The sequence below is a fragment of the Panthera onca genome, chromosome C1 (assembly GCF_046562875.1).
Source record: "Panthera onca isolate mPanOnc1 chromosome C1, mPanOnc1 haplotype 2, whole genome shotgun sequence".
Lineage (NCBI taxonomy): Eukaryota > Metazoa > Chordata > Mammalia > Carnivora > Felidae > Panthera > Panthera onca.
The window spans coordinates 55,878,642-55,901,721 of record NC_138346.1 but is presented as its reverse complement, the minus strand read 5'-3'; the positions used below and the strand labels follow the sequence as shown (position 1 = coordinate 55,901,721).

At 38.9% G+C, this 23,080-nt stretch overlaps 1 protein-coding gene across 3 annotated transcripts in view; it reads right to left on the bottom strand.

Annotated features, from left to right (window-relative positions):
- The window catches only part of PDE11A (phosphodiesterase 11A), a 413,214-nt gene that overhangs the window by 185,237 nt on the left and 204,897 nt on the right, over nt 1-23,080 (bottom strand). For all 3 annotated transcript variants that reach the window (XM_060621932.3, XM_060621931.3, XM_060621933.3), the window contains exon 6: nt 3,346-3,478. In XM_060621932.3, the coding sequence (XP_060477915.1) occupies nt 3,346-3,478 (133 nt within the window). The remainder of the gene's footprint in view (nt 1-3,345; nt 3,479-23,080) is intronic.

Here is a 23,080-nt window from a genome sequence, read left to right as displayed (position 1 = left end):
TCTCTCTGTCTCAAAAATAAATAAACATTAAAAAATTTTTTTTAAAAAGCATGATATTTTTTTATGCCAAATCTCACAGAACTAACTGTTGCATTTTTGCTGAAGAGTCCACCTTGTTCTTTTTATAGATCAGTGGAGTAGGCTGCCTTATCGGAATGGACTATAAGCAGAGAAAAATGTAAAATGGCTGTATCACTAATCAGGAAGAGTTCTGGTAAGAGTCTGACTGTAGACATAAGAATATGGTCTATCCAAGATCACTATAATAAGCAAGAAGTTTTCTTGAGATAGTAAATGTGCTTGCTACATGTGCTGTTTTTGTAAGAAAAAAAAGGGCAAGGGCACCTCTGTGGCTCAGTTGGTGAAGTATCCAATTTCGGCTCAGGTCATGATCTCATGGTCTGTGGGTCCGAGCCCTGTGTGGGGCTCTGTGCTGACAGCTTGGAGCCTGGAGCCTGTTTCAGAGTCTGTGTCTCCCTCTCTCTCTGACCCTCCCCTGTTCATACTCTGTCTCTCTCTCTCTCTCTCTCTCTCTGTCTCTCAAAAATAAATAAACATTAAAAAAAAAAAGAGCAATGATTGGACAAGAATTTTTCCTTCCCTGATAGAGGTGAAGATAGCCTATGACCCAGCATGTCATTCTCAAGATATAGACACTACAAAAACTCCTGTATGTGTGCACTAGAGACATGTACGAGAATGTCCCTGGCAGTTACGTATGTAAAAGCAAAACACGGAACCCAAATGTCCATCAACACTATAGTGGACAAATAAAGTGAGGTTTATTCATACAGTGGAATACTTGGCAGCAGTGAAACTAAATGAATGAATTACAAACTCCTATGACTCAGGAACATACGTTGAATGAAAAAACAAGCCACAGAAGAATACATACAATATAATTTAATTTCTATAAATTTCAGAGAAACACAAGATATAATGACATATTTGGCATGGAGTCAAACATATGCAATGAACCTACACAGAAAAGCAAAAGAGTGTTAAATTCAAATTAGCACAGTGGTTACCTCAGCAGGGAAAGTAAAGGAGAAAGTACTAGAGAAGATCAGTACAAGGATTCAAAAGTAATCATCCTGTTCTTTTCTTAAACTGGGTAGTGGGTGTTCACTGCATCATGTTTTGTTATACCTTAACATACGGCTAATGAACCAGCTTTTTAAAATGGTGTAAAAAAAATAAAATGGTGTAATTTTTTTATTCCTTTTGCTTCCTCAGAATTTGACTTCATGGTTCAAAGCTAAGAGCAGAATAACATAAATCCATACCAAATTTAGTACTATGATTTGGGGTAGGAATCAACCCATCACCCCTTGACATCTAATCTCACATGATGGCTTGGTAACAAAGGATTGGTAATGAATGATTTTTCTGCATAGCAAGGCTTATAGTTTGTTCAACTATTACTGATGTCAGTAAGAGGATACTGAGAGCATTCCTTCATAAAATTGTGTTTAGACATCTGTTCTTCAGTATTTTCTCTCTAAAAGCAAGGAAGAAAGAAACATGGCCAAAGGCAAAATTTCATCGAATTAGTCCTAGCCCAATCATAATGCTAAAGTATACAAATATTGAGCTCTATCAATCATTTCTGCTCTGCTAATCACAGAACCAAGGTGGTGTTATTCTACCTCAAAGGAGGACAACTAAAGGAGCTTTGGGCTGTGTACTTCCCCGAGGAAGGTAACTCAAAGCTCAGAAATAACGCATCAGAACTGAAGAGACCTAGAGGGTGGTCAGCGTGGGGACAGCTCAGGGGGAGCATGCTGCAGAGACACCCAACCCAGACTGGGAGTTCATGAAAGGATTTGCAAGGTAGGAGCAGCTGAACTCTATGCTTAAAGCATAAGAGACTGTTAAAAACTGAGAACAAACTGAGGGTTGATGGGGGGTGGGAGGGAGGGCAGGGTGGGTGATGGGTATTGAGGAGGGAACCTTTTGGGATGAGCACTGGGTGTTGTATGGAAACCAATTTGACAGTAAATTTCATATATTAAAAAATAAAAAAAATAAAAAAAAATACATTAAAAAAAAAAAAAAAAAAAAAAGAATGAATAGAAACTACTAGAGGACATAGCCTGGGGGAAGAAAGCTCCAGGCAGCTACAGAGAGGTGCTGAGTTTTGGGGAGTCTAAAATCTCCCTGCAGAGATCTGAAAAGATGACACGACTAAAGTTCTAAGTTTGGTTTAGACTGAAGCCCCCTGCCAAATCGTGACCCACCCCAGACGTGGGACAGCACAGGGCAAGGCTGAGGGGGAGGGCTCTGGAGTCCAGAGACTGAGACTGAATCCCTGTCTCCAGAGTCATCAACCAGCTCTCATTTCAGCTTAAATGTTCAGTTCTTATTGCTAATGTATCCTCCGTGCTGTAGCCACCGAAGTGGTGTGATCTTCCTAAAATACAACTCCTGTGTCTCCCTGATTAAAAACTCAACTACTGATTCCCCGTTGCCCAGGATAAATACTCAAACTTCTTAATGCAGCTTTCAGATTGGAGCAATCTGGCCCCTGCTTCCCTCTCCAGCCTCATCTACCTGGTGCTTCAGCAGCATTAACTCACCTCAGCCCCCAGCCCTCCAACCCCTCAGCTCCCCCATCCCCCGGGCCCCATGCTCTCTCAGCTTTGCCTAGAACACATCTCCACCTAAAACTCCTGCTACTCTTTAGATCTTCACTTGGCAATATAGAATAGGAAACGTGTAATTTATTGAATACACACACACATGCACACACAAAGATATTTTATAAGTTCATGTAAATTTGTCTGTATGATACTGTAGATACTTAGAATTTAAACACCTGCAAGTCTAGGTTGCTTTAATATATTCTGCATATAGCACAATGTGCCTTCAAAATTAACATTAAACAATAATAAACCAATTTACCATTTCTTGGGGGCAATTTTTAAAAACATGGTAATTGTTCTAGCATCTGTTGGGAAATAACTATGTTATATCCACATTTTTATTAATAACTATTTCATAGTTTAATATAAACTATCTTTAATATAAAATGTTCATGAATTAATGCATGGGTACATGCAATATAATATGTACCCAATTGTAAAGAGCATCAAAGTAATACATAATAGATAGCCATTTTGCCACAAATCAGAGTAGAGAGAGATTTTTCTGTTACTCAACAGTAGACAATGCTAAAAATCTGATCACAGGGGAAAGATGCAAAAAAAAAAAAACAAAAAAAAAACTGCCAGTAAACTCAGGGGTGACTGTGATGTATACGATGTCCCTTTTTTGCTTCAACCAGCAAACCATCACCAGTGTGACAACTGAACCTTAAGAGTGCAACCAGAGAATTCCTCTTACCTCGGCATCAAAGCGAGGATCCTGGTAGGCATCGCTGATGTTCACCGGGAGGCCTGTGGAAGCCACTAGCTCGGCAACACTGTTATTTATAAGCCAGTCGGAATATGAGGATTTCTCCATGCTCTCTTTGAAACTATCAAAACCAAAGCAGGCAGTAAGAAAACAGAGAAACATAAGTTTGTTTGAAAGCAAATCTTATAAAACTATACTCATAGTAAGATTATCTATCCTCCTTAAGAAGGGATAAGTGACTTCAGTCACAGAATAGCGGGGTAATTATCAGTAGCTACTTCAAAAAACCTTGCCCGGGATGAGCACTGGGTGTTGTATGGAAACCAATTTGACAATAAATTTCATAAATTAAAACAAAACAAAACAAAACAAAAAACCTTGCCCGCTGTAATGTAAAATAATCAAATCCATGGGAAGACATAATAGATTCTCCATGACCCAGAGAACAACTCTAGGTTGTATTTAGGCCAAAGCAGACAGACATAAAGTAAATAATCAAGTAATGACCAAACCTGACTTGAGGATGCCAAAACCCTGGCGTAATAAATTCCCCTGCCCTCCCCGGCCCACACCCCTTAACTAAGTGGACTAGACGTGTGATATCAGGAAAAATCAAATCCCAGAATGGAGAAAAATCAGGAAACAAGTTGAGAATTTACAAAATTGTAACTGCAGCAAAAGAGCAGGTCTAGACAATGGGTAATCTTAGTACTTATGTAAAGGTTTTTGTAGCATGTCTCAGAGTTTCTTAACAAAAGCACATTTCTACTTAACAAAATCTTGCTGGAAAACCTGTTTTAATTCTACTGACCCCTAACAGGAATAATTTAAATTATATCCACATTTGATTTCAACAGGAATTTTATGCTAAATGATTTTGTGAACTTTGCCTTGTATCACTTTCACTGTAATTGCCAAATTTACAGAAATGCCATAAGAATTAGTAAGATTCCCTACTCCCTCTCTCCTGTCCATCATTTCTTCCCCCAAATACATACTGAGCACTGCCAGGAGCTATGGAATTGCAAAACTGAGTACTGTTCAAATTAGCAATATGAAGGAAAAATTTCGCGGAGAATATTAGATTTGTGGCTTTGCAGGTGATAACTGAAATTACATAAATGAATGCCAGTATACCAGGGCAATGTTTTCCCAACTTGGTTCTGTGGAACCCTGGGTTCCAGGATATGTGAGTGAGTGTACCACAACGAGAATAATAAGAATTCTACTGACTTTTTAATCTAAACTACCTTATATGGAAGGAAAACACTAAGCCCTGTAAATAGTCATTGTTACTATGCAGTAATGTGCCTGCATGGAATTTGGGCCCTACCAAGAATTTGTGGCATGGAGAGGCCACCAGATGCTTGAGGAAGTGGGAAGCACAGAAGTTCTTTAGCAACATTAATAGGTGCCATCTGTGATGACGGCTGGTCTGTGTCTGATAAATGTAACATATATTTGTGATGATATTCATCCCTTATTGCATATCAAACATTACTAACACACACGTTTATTCCCTATGAATCTCTGGCTGTGAGAAGTGGAAGTTTTAATGAAAAGCTGGGTCTTATATTTCTCATATGGTGCCTAAATCAAAGAAACGAAAAGACTGAGGACTTCAAAGGTAAGATGAAGCCCTTATTTCCTAAAACAAACAAAGGAACATCAACAAAGTCCATGTTTTATTTTCTTTGCTCTATTATACCTGTGAGAAGGGAAATATTATGTTGTGCTGCAATGAAAACAAAACATAGGAGGAAACATGATAATGTACCTGATATGAGGTTCCAACTTAATGAAGCCATTTCTAAGTTTATAAAAGTGTGTGACTGAATGCTTCTCATTTCTTACAGCGATTAGTTGGTCTATGAACTCACTCTGAACTATCTGGGTACTTTATTCCATTCTACAGTTTTTAAAAGCGTTCTGTGATAAAACAGTGTGGAAAGTGCTGACCTGGAGTGCCCTGGGCAGAAGGGGTGCAATGGGACCCTGGGGATGAGCCACAGAAGAACCAGAGAGAAGAATGGTTGGGGCAGGCAAAGGGGCCAGTGGTGAATGCTCTAAGGAAGGAACCAGTTTCATCAAGTGTGAAAACCTGTAAGCTGGGTCTTTCAGAATGGGCAAGTGAGTTCAGCAAGGAGAGAGTAGGGTGGTGAGGAGGAAAGTGCCCGAGGAGGAGGAAACAGCAAGAAGAAGATACGAAGGGAAAAGAGTACAGTAAGTACAGTAACACTGAGTAATCCCTTAAATGAACAGGTCAGGGCTTAAAGGTGGAGGCTTTGACCAACGGGCTTCAAACTTAGTCACAGTCAATGGCAAGCTGTTGGAGAGTACTGAGCAGGGAAGTGACATGATTTGAGATGTGACTTCAGAAAGCTTCAGGAAGCTTAATCCAGGAAGCTTAAACAAGGAGCAAGAAAAACTGACTGAGAGAGATGGAAGGTAGACCAGCGAAGTTGTGCCGATGGGAGGTGATGATGCTGGCCCCTCAGGAGATCCTGCAGAAGACTCCGCAGGGCTTGGTGGGCAGACAGCTTGGCTTATGTTCTGCTCGTGTGTGTCTGTGTCACTATTAGAAGTAAGTTGGTTTGAGAAGTGGGAGATGGGGAACAATAACAGACCTTTTGTGAACCTGGAACATGTTACTCATTGTTGAAACTCCAGGAACAAAATCCATATAAGATCCTTAGGACTGGAAATACTATAGAGTTGGGATTATCTTCGAGGAGAATACAATGGATGAGATTGACCAGGGAGAGAATATGCGGGAAAATCTGTATCTAGGGGAAGGAAGAAGAAGAAAGGCAGTAATAAAGGTGGGGGGAGGGGGGGAAAGAGAAGAAAGAAAAAGGAGGAAAGCAAATTTATCATCACCCAAGTAGTCTAACGGCCTGGCTGGATGCTTTACCTAATTAATTTGTTTTGTTTTCACATATATCTATGAGATGGGTACAATTCTCTACATTTTACAGATCAGAAAACTGAGGTTCAGAGATGCTAAATAATTTTCCTAAGTGGAGATAGAATTCTCAGCTAAGCATGACTACAGAGCCTCAGATTATTCTGTTTATCCTGTCGCCTCTCAGGGAAGGAGTCAATGGGTAGGAGTTGAGCAAGAATAGTAGGTTGTCACCTAAAGAAAAGAAGGGAGTGGCAGTCAGCATCACGGGGAGTTTAAAGGAGACACTGCAGATCATAAACACTTGAGTCTGAGACTACATGCAGTCAAAGGAAGAGGGAGGAAAAGACATTGGATTTGATCATCCAGAGCTGTAGGTCACTGCTTAACAAAATTCCCAAGGAAGATGTTGAAAACTTACTGAGCAGGGGCTCCTGAAAGACTCATCCTAAACTAAAACATGCTTAGAACTGGGGTTAGTTTGGGCTGCATATGTATTGCAATCACTCTAAAATTATAGGACAACGTGGGGTGTCTGGGTGGCTCAGTTGGTTCAGCGTCTGACTCTGGATTTTGGCTCAGGTCATGATCTCATGGTTTGTGAGATCAAGCCCCAGGCGTGGAGCTTGTTTGGGATTCTCTCCCCCTTTCTCTGCCCCTCTACCACTCACACTTTCCCTCTCTAAATAAATAAATAAATATATATATATATATATATATATATATATATATATATGTATATGTATATATATATAAAAATAAATACATAATAAATAAATAAATAAATAAATAAATAAATAAATAAATAAATATACATTTAAAATTGTAGGTCAGGGGCGCCTGGGTAGCTCAGTTGGTTAAGCATCCGACTTTGGCTCAGATCATAATCTCATGGTTCATGAGTTCGAGTCCCTCATCGGACTTTCTGCTGTCAACACAGCAGACTCTCTCCACCCTTCCCCACTCTCTCTCTCTCAAAAATAAATAAACATTTTAAAGAATAAAATAAAATTGTAGGACAATGTAAATGGGTCAATTCTGTGCAAGGCACTCTGCATAAGAGAAGTTGAGGTGGTTTCTAGAAAATATAAACTATGGTCTCTGGCCTTACAGAGGTTGCCATCTACTTGGGGAAATGAGAAATAAACATACTGACATTTGCACAATGCACAATTTAAATGCCCAGTTCAAATTTCAAATGACAGGGGCGCCTGGGTGTCTCAGCTGGTTAAGTGTCTGACTTCGGCTCCATTCATCTCACGGATCCTGGGTTCAAGGCCCACGTTGGGCTCTGTGCTGACAGCTCAGAGACTGGAGCCCACTTCGGATTCTGTGTCTCACTCTCTCTGATCTTCCCGCACTCTCTCTCTCTCTTTCTCTCTCTCTCAAATATAAATAAACATTAAAAAAAATTTTTTTTAACCCACAAATTTCAAATGACAAATTTGTCACATGGCTGTGTTGACTAGTTGCCAACTCAATTGTACCAGTCATAAATGCAAAAGAAATGCAAAAGAAGTGAAGGGAGGAAGAAACCACCTCAGCCGCTATAATCGAACTAAGGCTCCAGAAGGGAGGGGAGATTTTAATCAACCTATAGCTGCAACAGTGCAAACAGATTTTCTGAAAACCACCTCTCCATTTCTTCAGTTTAATGTTACACAGGTACATAAACTAAGGTGCAGGGCGACAGAATAAACTAAGCTGCAGGGCTCAGAGAGACAGTCAGGAAGGATGATTGTCACTCTTAGTAATTATATCACATTCTGGCTTTTACACCAATTCAACCTTCCAAATCAACCTTCCAAATCTTAAGTTTTTACTGTAATACAGAATCATGATGTTGAGTAGAGCTCTCAAAACCTTGCTTTTTAAGATTTATTAAAAAAATTTTTTTAATGTTTATTTATATTTGAGAGAGAGATTGAGACAGAGCATGGGCAGGAGAGGGGCAGAGACAAAGGAGACACAGAATGTGAAGCAGGCTCCAGGCTCTGAACTGTCAGCACAGAGACCGACACGGGGCTCTAACTCATGAACCGTGAGATTATGACCTGAGTCGAAGTCTGACACTTAACTGACTGAGCCACCCAGGTGCCCCAAACTTGCTTTTTTTTAAAAGATGATTTCTGTTTTATGAGTAAGACCATGAATTTTAGATCAGATATATCTGATTCAAATACCTATTTTGCCACTTCCTAGGCAGTGATCTCAGACAAGTTACTTACACTTCATCTGTAAAATGGGTATAATACTCTTACTTAGTTATTGCTCAGATTAAGGTAATAATTTATACAAGTGTTTAACATACTATCTAGCCCATAGTAAACAGTCTTTTTAAAGTATCAACTTTTTAGCAACTTCTAGAGTAAATTCTGCATGTGACAGTACCCTTTGTACACTTCAGCAACTAGGTATTGTGAATTTAATCATAAAGGAAAGGGCTCAAGTTGTTTCTTTTTCTTGAGGGACACATTTAGCTTAAAGGATCAGTTCTTCCGTAAAGGTCCTGTGGGTCAACTCCTTCTAATTTATGCAGGTCCTTTTATTTTGTGTGGTTTCCTTTCCTTCGATTGATTTCTGTTGGAGCAGAACATGGTAAGATGGACACAGCCATGTGTGGTAATGCAGGTTCTGCCCCGCATGGGGGTGCCCTGTACAAGGAATGAATGGAGGGTGACATCTAGCCTAGTTGTGCATGTTGGCTTTGAACTGCATCCATCTAAAGGAAGTACTTTTTCTATTTTCACAGAGATGCTGTACGGGCTGACAATGGTCTCATTTCAATCTCTCCAACAAATGGACAGCTAATATTAAATTGATTATCTTTCATGACCGGGAACTCATTACCTACAAAAATATTCCATTCCATTTTGTGGCAGCTCAATTTACTTTCTAATAATCATCCTTTGCTCCCAGTCCCATGGTTTGTAGGTCATGGATCTCATTACCTGACAGCCCTTGAAATATCTGGCAATAATAACATGTTCCCCACAGTCTTCCACCTAAGATCATTCTTTTCCAACCAGCTCCAATTCCTTCAGGTACTCCTGCTCTGGCATGCCTTCCTTATTCTCACCATCCCAGTCCTAGGTGTATCCCTGCAGATTAATTGCCCTTTGGAGTATGAAATCCAGTCTAGAATAGTCTTATACATGGGATCTGAGCAGGATAGAGGTGGGATGACCATCACCTTTGTTCCAGATCCTGTTCCCCCCAAGAAGAGTCAAGGTTGGTAGTTTCTAACAGGTCTTATTTTTTTTTTTTAATTTTTAAAATTCATTTTCTTTATTTTTGAGAGGCAGAGAGAGACAGAGCACATGTGGGGGAGGAGCAGAGACAGAGGGAGACACAGAATCGGAAGCAGGCTCCAGGCTCTGAGCTGTCAGCACAGAGCCCGATGCGGGGCCTGAACTCACGAACCGTGAGATCATGACCTGAACTGAAGTCGGACGCTCAACCAACTGAGCCACCCAGGCGTCCGTAACAGGTCTTATTTTTTTAATAGGTTGTTGGAAGCTTAAATTAATATCCAAAATTGAATTGACCAATTTTATAGGGACCCCGATGTGACCAGAGATATCAAAGGCCAACAAATCCAGCACTAAGATTTTCAATTTGGGCTAGGACCAAGATAAGGAGAATTACTGCAGTTTACAAATATATCAATAATTTGATTACTCTGTAGTTTGTGGGTGCAAATGAGATCATGCCAGTTGAGTGGATCTTAGCTGCCATGTGCGTAACTGTAAGACCACAGACACCTCCAAGTCTTCTCCCTACTCCTAGTCTCTAAGGAGACTTATTCTTTCACTCAAGGCCCCTTGTCAAAGCCTTGGAAACCACTTAAGGGAAGCCAGACACTTGAGGGTACTAAAGCTTCATGGAGTAAAGAAGGAATCCTCTCCCCCAAGCTCTGATAGCATTTAGGCCCCTAGGTCCTAAAGCCATACTGCTTATGTCTACACTGTCACAAGTTTTCTCATTAAACAGTCCCTTTAGTTTCTGCCCATACCCTTCTCTGTATAGGCAGGGAATAGGGCTGGGATGACCCTTCTTTTGGCAAAAAGAAAAAGACACTTATTGATCATCTCATGCAAGTGGATGTCTGGTGTGACTGACTGTCGGTGGATTTGCAAATATTTTGCCAAGACATTTACTGCGCACCAACCAGTGCACCACAGAGAGAGGAAAATTGTCTTAAAATTCTATATGACATTCATTTGTTCTTGAAAAATCAAAAGTTTTGATAGACCATTAAAATATTTACAAAGTTTGTTTGTTTCAATATCTGTCCATGTTTAATAGCTTCTGGTATGCAAGTCATAACGCTAGTTTGACTCCTTTGGTGGGGATGTTAAAATAAATTCTGACTTAAAGAAAAAAAACAGCAGACAAAACAAGTCTTTGAAATAAGAGTCTTAGAAAAGAAAATAAATACCTAGGTTATCACCTAACTTCAGTGAAACTTCCTTAAAAGGTAAAAACTAACCACTAAGCTCATTTTAGCTCGTTAAAAAAGTAGACCTCCCTAAGATCAAAATTTGTTTAAAATAACAGGAAAATTGTAAAGAGGTCCTTTACTTATATTTTACTAGAACCAGGTGCATAGGAAGATGCAGGTTTTTAAGTGAGTTTCCTGCCAAGGGATGCAGTTTAGTCTTCTTGCCCAGTGGTATCTTGCTTCCAAATATGAGACTCCCACTGACTTCAAAGAGAGTTTCATGAGCTCAAATATTGACTGTGGAAGGATAAAAGAGAACTGCCCTATTATAGAAAACACATAATTCCTGAAATGCGGCTGCCCCTAAGTGAGGGCCAGTGAGGTAGATATAAACCTCAGGATAACAAGTTGAAGGGTAGTGGAGGAGGCAAATCAATACAAGTAAAACAAAACAAGACAAAATAAAATACCCCTAGACAAGTAACTTCACCGTCTTCACTTGTCTAAAAAACCTATCTTGGCCAAAGATTCAAACATGGAAAATTATATGAAAATAACTCAAAACTATTTTTCAGAATTAATTCTCAAAACGAGTCTCTAAAGTAGAAGACAAAATATCTGAATAAAATAATGTTAATCATTAGACTGTATCTGTATTGACATTTTTGTTCTCAAGACTAGAGTTTAACCTTCACTAGAGACTCCCAAGACTTTGCTCTTTGAAGAATGACCATGGGCTGGGCCCCTACTAAGTGCTGGACAATTCTGGGGCAAGTCTGGCATGAACATACCCATAAGAGTCTTTTCCTTTTTGCTTAAAGAAGTTGGCAGTGGGAACCCATCTGCCTATGGATGGTCAGCTCAGTACTGCCCCTACCTAAACAGAAAGAGGTTATAGGAAGAAGCTAAAGGGGTCACACCTTTGGGGAGCTCACAAACAATGACAATGGTTTGTGATAAATGCCCCAAAGGAAAAATACACAAAACATTACCAGACCTGAGAAAAGAAGGATCAGTTTTGTTTGCGTTGGGAATGGTATTTGGAAAATCACTTCCCAAAAGGAAGTTGGCCTAAGCTAGTTTTTGAAGTAAAAGGTCATCTGGAAGAGGAAGAGGGTAAAAAGAATCCAGACAAAACCATAGCATGAGGAAAGCTTTAGAAGTGTGAGGTTTTCTGTATTGATATGATAAATATTAGAGCTAAAACTTAGGATACATGGTGGAAGTGATCACCAAGGCTACAGTGGCAGAGGCCAACACATATACTGTGTGGTTTCATGCACATACTTTGTATCCACAACCAAATATATACTGATGATCTTCGAATCTACACCAGCAGCCCAATGAATCCTGACATCCCTACATACATATCCAAGCATTTTCTGGACACTTCTTCAAGGTCATCTCCAGGCACCTCAAATTTAACATTTTCAAGACTACACTAATACATTCTCCTTGACGTGTTATCAATGATTAATGAAAACTGTGACCATTAACTAAAAATATATCACTAAATATATAACTAAAAATATATATTAGGAGCAGAATGTTTCAACACAGACACAGTCTATTTTCTCATTGTCAAGGGATTGTCAATTGCCCTCTGATACCTTGAGTATTATCCAGTGGGGGCAGGATTCAGAAAGGCGAAGAGGCAGGAATTCCAAGAACTCTTTAGGACAGATATTTCTTTTTTATGCTTTGCAAACAAAAATTGATTTTTGATCTGTAGGTCATGCCTGGTACTATTTGCCATTTTGCTTCACAGGCTAGAGGTCGTTCTGAACTTTGGATCTCAAAGAGAAACTCCATTCCTTACTTTTTCTTTTCAGGTAAATCTATCTAACCCTGGGTCCTTCCTGAAGCCTCGAGCTCTGCAACATTATTTGAAGTTGTCTTTCAATTAGGAGATTAAGGAACTAAGTCAATACCAGTGGGACTCAAAGCTAGCACCCCAGCAGGAGAGTCTTGAAAATCCAGAACTGGGACATGAATAATCCCCTACTGGCTTCAGTGTATCTTTGAAGGTTACCAAACAAACCTTTTAGTCATAAAAAGTAGTGGGGGAGAGTGTAATTAGCAAGCAGAGTTAGCCTGTCAATTCTCACAGTGTGGCAGGAGAGGAAGATGCTCTAAGTTGCAGAAGTCCCTGAAGCTTATCGTGACCTGTTAATGGACCTACATTTATGGTCTTGCCTAAGGACACTTCATCACACTCCCATTTCTCTCATTTTAGGCATTCCCTAGTTATTAGAAATTAAGACATGGTAACCAAAGAGTACATTTTCTATCCTTCATTTCTTCAAGTTGTACAATTAGAATGATGAAATATATCACCCCCAGGAGTTGGTGTCACTTTGGGGAAGAGTCTTGTGACTCTTGGATGGGTGTCAGATGGCATCACTGTGAGTGGCTGATGTCTACAATTTAGCATCGTATAGTGACAACTGCTTGGTTTCACAGCCAAGCAAATCTGGAGGGGGGTTTTCATATCTTGGTCTAACATTTCGTAGTTGTAAGACTACAGATAAAATTTTAACGACTCTTAGTTTCCATAATGGAAAATAGAGGAAATAAAACTCATTTTACAGAGATGGTTTAAGGATACAATAATGCAATGTTGAAGAATGCATGGCACACAAAAAGCTCTCAATAAATATCAATTCCTTCTCTCACATAGATTTTTCTTTGTGATAGTGTTTTATTAAATATACCAAGGTGAGACATGCCCTGTTTATTTAACTGCTTCTTTCCTGGGTCAGGGGAGATGTTAACTGTTTTTAACTGTGTCATCATTGTCATATATGGAGACTTGCTGAAGAGAAAACAGCAAAATTGTTGATAATAGAACTAACAGTTAACAATCCTATCCTGCTAGATGTTTCAAGTAGCCCCATCACATTTCTCTGTAGGGGAGCTATGGCCAACTCCATCTATCTGCTCTTCCATCTTTGAGGGCATACCTTCCCAACAAGTCCCGGGGATATGTCTGCATGGCAAGAAAGGAGAAGTGGACTCAATGTGTTAAAATATTAACTCAAGAACGTTAAATAACAGACATACAAAAGTAAGTGAGTCAAACATAAAAACCAATCATTAAGGCTTTTAAGTTGCCAAAATTCTGTGTACTGCATAGCATCAATCTAAGAGACAGCTGACCTACATAAGTTACTTTATTATGCTTGATCTCAGTACTTATTCATGTGCCTTGTTGTTCATGGAACATTTGTATAGCTTTCATTCTCCTCTGTGACAGTTTTACTAGAGTGACAAGCCCATTGGTCCAAAATAAACAGGGGTAATGATAGGGTTTGTCTTTTATTTGAATCTTCATGTTCGAAGGCAGGAAAAAGAGAAGACAGAAATTACATATATTTAAGAGGTAAAGGTTAGATACTTGAGAAATATGTGTCCTTGACTTTCTTAAGATTTTGGAAGATACACAACTTCATTACAAATGTTTCCTCTCTTTCACTGATACTTAATTCTTATAATTAGCATCATGCAAATGGTGCATGGACACATACAAGACTAGGGTCATGGAGGGTATTTATAAAATAGGATTTTTGAGGGGGAAACATGCAAGCCCAGAGGTATCAAAGTGACATGGCTCCCTGAGAGGTATGCTGAGGTCAGGCGTAAAGTGTTTCAGAGGAAACACTTTAATCTCATAACACTCTGCATATTTTTAGAGAAAGGAAGCAGGAAATATATAGCTGATTCTGTAATAATAGAACTTCATGGTAAAGAACTGATCTTGATACCAAGAGAGAGCCTCAGAGTTCAGTCTCTGGTACCAGTCTTGTCTTCAACTTAGCTTAACTCAGATATGCTGAGACATCTCCTCACTAAACAACAGAAAGGGGATAAAAATGAGCCTCCTGGGTTATCTGCATCTTTCTTCTTCAATTAGCAACATTAAATATTGGCATGATGAGGTTCAGCAGCCCTGAATTTGCTAGACAGTAGATATTAAAGAAGAATGCCCTAAGGTTCTTATATTAAAGGAAGTTAGTTATACAGCAACAAAAATCAAACCAAATCTTGCTTCTGTTCCAGGATGACTGGTGGTTCTGTTTTAGTTTTTAACATTTTAAAGGTTTTCTTCATTTTCTTGAATTCAGAATAGGTATCATATTCTTATTTATGCAAAACACCTATTACAGGCTTCCTAGCACATGCTTTCTAGCAGAGAAGAAGGAAAATCCATAAAGAAGAAAGCAGGAAAACAATATATTCATATTCATCACATACTATGGAAATGTTCTGTCTTATACCATTGTGTGAATTTCTCTACCATTCCCTATCACTGTAGGTATCAGAGATTTAAAAGAAGGTAAAAAGAAGAGGACAGCCTTCCAAATTGGCAGATTAAGGACCACTGACAATTTGTTCCTCCACATAAAAGCAGTGAGAACACTAGCAAACATTGTCAAAATAAACATTTTGAGAACTCTGGAAATTAAGGAAAAGACTTGCAAAAATCTGAGGAGTGTTTATTCAAGAAAAACAGTTGAATCTCTGTAAGGACAGCAAGTTTTGGGGCATTTTAACTGACTTTACTCCCATCTCCCACTCCCCAACTCTAGGGTAGCCAGGAAAACCAACAGTCACATAATCACGTGAGTTGTGAGAGTCAGAATCCTAGCAGCAGCTGGCAGAGAAGGAAGTTTGAGAGCTCCCTAAAAGTCCTATCCCCAGAGAATTGTCATTATTTGACCTGTTTGGCAGCTCCATTGGAAACCTTCCCTCACACAGTTTGTCTTTATTTGAACTGACTTGGGGCTTGCTCACTGAGAACAGCCTTCACCTCTGGGGCATTTGCGGAAAAAACCCAGCAGCAATTGTTTAACACTGCAACTGCTGTAGGCAGGGATAACAGTTGCAGCTAACAAGAAGTGGACCAGAAAACTTAAAAGAAGCATGGATAGAGTGCCTGGGTGGCTCAGTCGGTTGAGTGTCCGACTTTGGCTCAGGTCATGATCTCACAGTTCATGAGTTCGAGCCCCATGTCGGGCTCTGTGCTGACAGCTCAGAGCCTGGAGCCTGCTTCAGATTCTGTGTCTCCCTCTTTCTGCCCCTTCCCCGCTCATACTCTGCCTGTCTCTCAAAAATGAATAAACGTTAAAAAAAATTTAAGAAAAAAAGAAGCATGGAAATGAGATATTCCTAGAGGGGTTTTGAAAAGCTCTGACATATTCCTTGAAATCTAGAAGGGCACACTCATTTGCAGAGTTGTATGTGTGCCCAGGAAAGACCCCAAGAAGGCCCTAATCCCTTATCTCTGGCTGACCTTGAAGCTCTGTGTAAGCAGAAAGTGAAAGCTACATAAACTTCCTGTCAGAAAATTGAAGATATTACCCACATGCATACAGATCTCCTCAGCGAGGCTGGAAGATTTACTGGTTCAAGGCTTTTAAGGAAATCTGTGTCTAGTCATGAGTTCACAACAAGCTAACCAAGCAGAGAATTCAGTTGCCAAACATAACAAAAAATAGTTCGGGAAAGTCACTAAACAACAAACAGCAGCAGCGACAATAAGAGCAACAAATAGAAACAACAAAGTGAATGGTAAGTGGATCTGATCTCCAGAGTTTCCACACCATATTATTTAAAATATTCAGTTTTCAACAACAACAAAAAACTTAGACATAGAAAGAAACAGGGAAGTACGCAGGAAAAAAAGCAATCAACAGAAACTGTCCCTGAGTAAGTCCAGATGATGGACTTACTAGACAAAGACTTTAATTGAGCTATTATACATATATTCAAAATAACAAAGAGAACTAAATCTAAAGAACTAAAGGAAAATATGAGAACAATATCTCACCAAATACACAATATCAAAAAAGAGTTGGAAATTATTAAAAAGAACCAAAAATTTAAGTCCTAGAATTGAAAACTACAATAACTGGAATGAAAAATTTGCACAAGAGGGTTCAACAGAAGGGTTGAGAAGCCAGGAGAAATAATTACCAAACTGGAAGATAGGTTAATCAAGAATATCTGATTTGAGAAACAGAAAGACAAAGAATGAAAGAAATTGAATGTCTCAGAGACATGTGAGACACCATCAAGCATATGGACATATACATAATGGGAGTGTCCAAAAGACAGGAGAGAGGAAAAGGGGCAAAAAGAATATTTGAAGAAATAATGGCTAAAAACTTCCCACATTTGATTAAAACAAATATTAATGTATACATTCCAGTAGTTCAACAAATTCTAAGCAGGATAAACTCAAAGGGACCCACACATAGACACATCCTGACTAAACTGTTGAAAGCCAATGACAAAGAAAGCATCTTGAAAGCAACAAAAGAGATGTGATTCATCACATACAAGTGATTTTCAATATGATTAATAGCTTCTGTTCAGAAACCATGGAGGCCAGAAGGCTGTTGAATAACATATTCAAAGTGCTCAATGATTGTCAACCTTATCAACAGATTATGTAACACATTTCATTCACTTGCCCTAAATAGTGGTATAAAAAACTTACACAAACATAACACTCCCCAAGGTGCCAAATTTGAAGCACAACACATATTTGAGTGAAAAAGTTTTGGAATGTTTGGGAAATATATTTCATACAACCACCATATTAAAAAGTAACAAATATAGGCATTGACTGAGGCCACACACACTACATGTATAAATCAGACAAGGCTTATGAGTCTAAAACTGTTTTTCAAACTGTGGGTCACAACAAAGTAGTGAATCATGAAATTAATTTTGTACATTAGGACAGCAGTTTGTTTTTTGTTTTTTAAAGAATAGAATATATCAGAACATACATACATAGTAAAGGTAAGTATAGTTTCATAAAACTTGCTTTTAATAAGCATGTGTGCATTTTTTTGTGTATATTTATATACATTAAGCAGATCTGGCTATCTTTTGTTGTCAAAAAAGGTTGAGAGTCACCATCTAAAGGATACCCAAAGAAACTCACACAGTTAGGATTCATGGTGAAGACATTTAGCAACTTTCTCCAAGGTAGGGACAGAATTTCTGATTCCCAAATGGCTCATCAGGGCTGAGTTGCAATGTCCAAATGAAGGTGACTTACATCATACTTTCTGGAAGCATAAGCCCAGAATCATATTCATAATCTGGTTAGGTGCTAGAGATCATCTCGCCTGGGCCAAGTACATCTCAGGGTTATAACATGTACAATATGATTGCAGGGTATAATCACAATAAAGTGAATAAACAAAATCCTCCCTCACCTAACTTTAGTCTCTCCAGGCTAATATGGTCTATTCCACATTTATTCCTGAATATACCATTGCTGCTGGACAAAAGTAAAGAACATCTCTGGGAATCTTATTTACAGACTCATGAAGCAATTTGAGAGCTCATCTGGTACTTTTGTCTCATTACAGTCACATATCATAGAAGTCCGTTCCCCTTTAAAAAATGCCCAAATTTGGGCCATAGGGGCTGGAAGCCTAAAGGAAAGACTTACAGAGAGATGAGGAATGGTTACAAATCACTGCTAGAAAGAGTAATTTGTTTGCAAAACTAGATTCCACACAGAATTGCAAGGAAAGGAAAAAAAAATCAATAAGACATTGAAACATAAGTTTCAACATTCTGACCTAAAAAATGCAATGCAGAAAACTAACTTTGACAAGAATCATAGGGCTGTCCAATCTAAAAACTGAAAGAAACCCTAAAGGTCCCCTAAGGTGCTTCTCAAAGTTGAGATATATGTACCCTCAGGGGAAGGAAGGTGTAAATGAGCTGACAGGTGGAAAAGCCACAGGAGAAACAATGTCTGGAAGGGTCATATTATTTCATGGAATCTACAATACCATGGAATGTAACATGCACTATTATTTTTGAACAGCAAAAAAAGAGAAAAAAAATGCTGAGGCAATTTGTTCTTATCACTTACAATATTTGAACCTTATTTTAAAATTATTTATTTCAGATTAGACATAAATTTTATCATATACCATTTGTGAAGGAAAATTTAAACTACACAAATTGATTATGTATGAAAGGAAAATTTGTAAGCAAAATAAGTTGCCTAAGACATTTCTAAAATTTCTTCAAACTCAGTGTCACTCTTCTGAATCACTTTTCAATATGGAGTCATCGATGTTTGCAGTTATCATCCTCTGAGCTCTCAGGATACCGAGGACGCAGCATCTACTAGAAGAGTGCTCTACTACTATCTCCAGGACTCTCTTCCAAACTGCCAGCACCCTCCTACAAGTTTTGCTGCTGCTGTTCTATTGAACTTAGTAAGAAGTGTCCCTGGAAAAGTTTTTAGCCAAACCAGACTGATACTCTTTCCTGAAGTGATCTCTAGTTGGTTTGTAGACAGAAATTTTAAGGGGTTGTTGTTGTCCAGCCATACCACCAGCACTTCTTTAACTGTGCACCCACACGTCTAAAACAGCATCAAGGGCTGCCTGGGTGGCTCAGTCAGTTAAACGTCTGACTCTAGGTTTTGGCTCAGGTCATGCATGATCTTATGGTTCGTGAGTTTGAGCCCCACATTGGGCTCTGCACTGACAGTGCAGAGCATGCTTGGGATTCTCTCTCTCCCTCTCTCTGTCTCTCTCAAGATAAATAAATAAATTTTAAAAAATAAATTAAATTAAAAAATAAAACTGCATCAAGACCTAACATAATTTGGAAGGTTATTTGGGCTCCTGGTCTTCTATTCTACATGGCTGTACGTTGCTCATTCATCAGCTCAGCTGCCCTATGGCCCCTTCTATAAGTAAGCCAGCAATATGTGTCGACTCCTACTTGTGCTTTAAACCTCTGACTTTCCCTATCTGCTACATCTCTCTGACTTCCCTTTCTGTCCTCAACTGGGAGAAAGCTCTTAAGTTTTTAAGAGCTTACAAGCGTGAGGAGACTGGGCCACCTAGATAATCCAGAATAAGCTCCCCATTTTAATGTCAATTGATTACAAATGCAAGTTTCTTTGGCCACATAATATAACATATTTATGGATATGACAACTGAAGGTGAGGGCCCGGGAATTCTGTTTCCCACATTTAGTTTGATTTTATTGTTTAAAATTAAATATGGTGGCAAGTTTTAACCATTTGACATCACACATGGCATCATGTTGAAATGCTATATTTTGTAATATATGTACTTTTTTTAAAAAAGGTTTTTATTTATTTTGAGAGAGAGACAGAGAGAGAAACAGAGAGATAGAGGCAGAGAGAAAGAGAGAGAGAGAGAGAGGAGAGAGAGAATGAGTGGGGGAAGAGCAGAGAGAGAGGGAAAGAGAGAGAATCTTAAGTAGGCTCTGTGTTCTCAGCACACAGCCTGACGTGGGGCTCAATCTCACAAACCATGAGATTATGACCTCAGCCTAAATCAAGGGTTGGATGCTTAACTAACAGGGCCACCCAGGCACCCCTGTAATCTATGTTCTTGATGTTGATTATGTTAGCACTGTTGGCATTGACGGGCATGTCAAACGACACAGGGATTTTCTCAGCATCTTCTATTTGACTAAGTTCATAGTTTCCTTTTTTCTTTAATTGAATCACTTGTCCCTGGAAATTCAACAACTTCCAAAACATTGCAAGTTTTTAATAAAGAACAGCCTCGCATCATTCATGAAGTTGGTTACGCCAGCCTCTTACTGTATTAATTTATTGTGAATGCTTTGGCAATTTTTCTTGTCTTCAGTTGCGTGACTTGGCATTGATAAGTGATCCTTCAGTATGCATTTCAGTAACAAAACATAGCTTCACTTCACCTCCTTATGAGTTTCTTCAGTTGTTGCTTTGCAAGAACATCTAGACTTGTGTCCAGTTTCCCAACAATAAACATTTTCATCACTAATATCAAATTTACACTCCATTTCTTGTTTCCTTGTTTTTCTTTGAAACAGTAACTGTTTATTTCAATGCCAGATCATAGTATAATCTTGTTAAAGATATATTAAACAACATCTAAACCCAATTAGGGCCTTGGTCTTAGTAGAGTGAACATTAGATGGCCAAGAGAATTTCTTCCAGACAGAAGCCTGCAGGAAGGCAGGGAGCACTGCCAGTAGCATTACTCTCACACTAAAAAATCCAACACTTAGTAACCTGCAAATGTGTGCAAATTACTTAACCTCTCTGAGCCTTAGGTTCCTCATTTGTAAAATGAGAACAATAAAGTCTAATTCATTGGGCATTCATGAAATTAACTTAAACAACACAAATGTGACATACGAGTCTTTCAATAAGTTAGTTCTCTTTCCTTAATTGATAAAAAAAAAAAATCACTATAATGCACAACAGTTGATTCATAGACTCATAGCCTCCCAGAACTTTGTTACTAGAAGAGACATTTACCAGCCATTATTTCATCTTCCTCATTTAATGAGTGTATTAGTGTCCTAGGGCTGCCATAACAGATTGTTACAAACTTGATGGTTTCCAACAGAAGTTTATTCTCTCACAATTCTGGAGGCCAGAAGACCCAAATCAAGGTATTGGCAGGGTCATCTTCCCTCCAAAGGCTCAAGGGGAGAATCTTTCCTTGCTTTTTCCAGGAACAAGTGTTCCTAGACTTGTATATATCATTCCAGTCTCAGCTTCTGTCTTCACATGGATTTCTCTCCTTTGTCCCTTTATGTCTTCATCAGTCATTGGATTTACTGCCCACCCCATATCCAGCAAAATTCCACTTCAAGATCCTTAATCAACCCATTCTAAGGTTCCAGATGGACACAAATTTTGAGGCAACACTATTCAACCCACTGCATTAGGGAAACAAGTTTTACTGAAATAACATTTAAAAGAGAGCAAATTTCTAACCTTAAATATTTCTGAGTGTTCAAAGATCTCTTATTTTTTTCTATCTTTACATATTCAGAAGTGGTCTATAATAGTATAACTTTTTAATTTTGCAGGGTAAGAGCAACTGAACACAAGAGACTTTGGATTAGACACCAGAGTTCCAGTAACAACTGAAGACAATAAGCAAAGGACAAAGTGGGTGTAATATTTTAAAAATGAGCACAGCATATAGACAAATCTTTTACCTGTCCCATACTTGGGAATTCCTCACTGGCCATGTTTTCCCCACAAGTTTCAGCCTCTGCCCATGTTTCTCAGTCTCCTTAATTCTTGAAGACATGGTTTGCCTCTCCTTACTCCTTCATTTTTTTCCTGAAATTTCTTCTTCTTGGACTCTCTTTAAATTCAACCCTCTATATTGGTTTCCTATTGATGTTATAACACATTCCCACAAACTTAAGTGCCTTAAATAGCACAAAGTTATTATCCTACAATTTGTACCATTCTCTAGGAGAGAATCCATTTCCTTGCCTTTTCCAACTATGCACCTTGCCCACATCCTCCATGTCTCATGGCCCCATTCCTCCATCTTCAAAGCCGGCAATGGCAGGTCAAGTCTTTCTCAGACCACATCACTCTGACCTCTGCTTCTGTCTTCTCATCTCCTCCATTTATAAGGACCCTTTGGATCACACTGGGCCATTCAGATAATCCAGGATAATTCTCCCCATCTCAAGAGTCTTAATCAGACTTGCAAAATCCATTTTGCTGTGTAATATCCACAGGTTCCATGGATTAGGAACTGGATATCTTTGTGGAGCCATTATTCTGCCTGCCATTTGTCCTCATCTTTTCAAACAGAACATTTTAGCTCTCCACTCTCCAGGCTGACCTGCAATGCTGAAAGGCTCCTTAAACCAAAGATCTTGCCCTTTAGCTGTTCCGAGACTTCTAGCTTTATTTTTCTTCTCTCCTTCCAGTCACAACAAATGAAAAAATACAGCATAAAGATTAAATTGAAAAAAAAAAAGGATTGCTTCCCACTAAAATACATTTTGTCCCCTCAACTCCCCTATTCTCAGAAGGCAAAAGTGGCTACAGAGCTTCGGTTTTAAATAATAATATTTCCACTATACTCCATTAAATGTGAAAAATACCCCTGTAGTCAGTTGTTACCTTCTAGAAACTTTAGACATTGGCTTTTTGGGTTTTTTAAATACCTTAAGTAGCATAGCTGTGAAAGTGCAATTTCCAAAGCAGCATCCATACTTATACCTAGGAAAACATCAACAGGATCCAGCCAAATATATTTCAAACTAAATACAAATTTGTTAAGATGACCATAAATGTTCTTTTCAATTTCTTTTTTATTTATGTATTTTGAGAGAGACAGAAACAGCGTGAGTGAGGGGAGGGGCGAGAGAGAGAGAGAGAGAGAGAGAGAGAGAGAGAGAATCCCTAGCAGGCTCTCTGCTGCCAACACAGAACTCAGTTGCGGGGCTCGAACTCACAAAGCCATGAGATCATGACCTAAGCTGAAACCAAGAGTCGGAAGCTTAGTCAAATGAGCCTCCTAGGCACCCCTCTTTTTCTATGTCT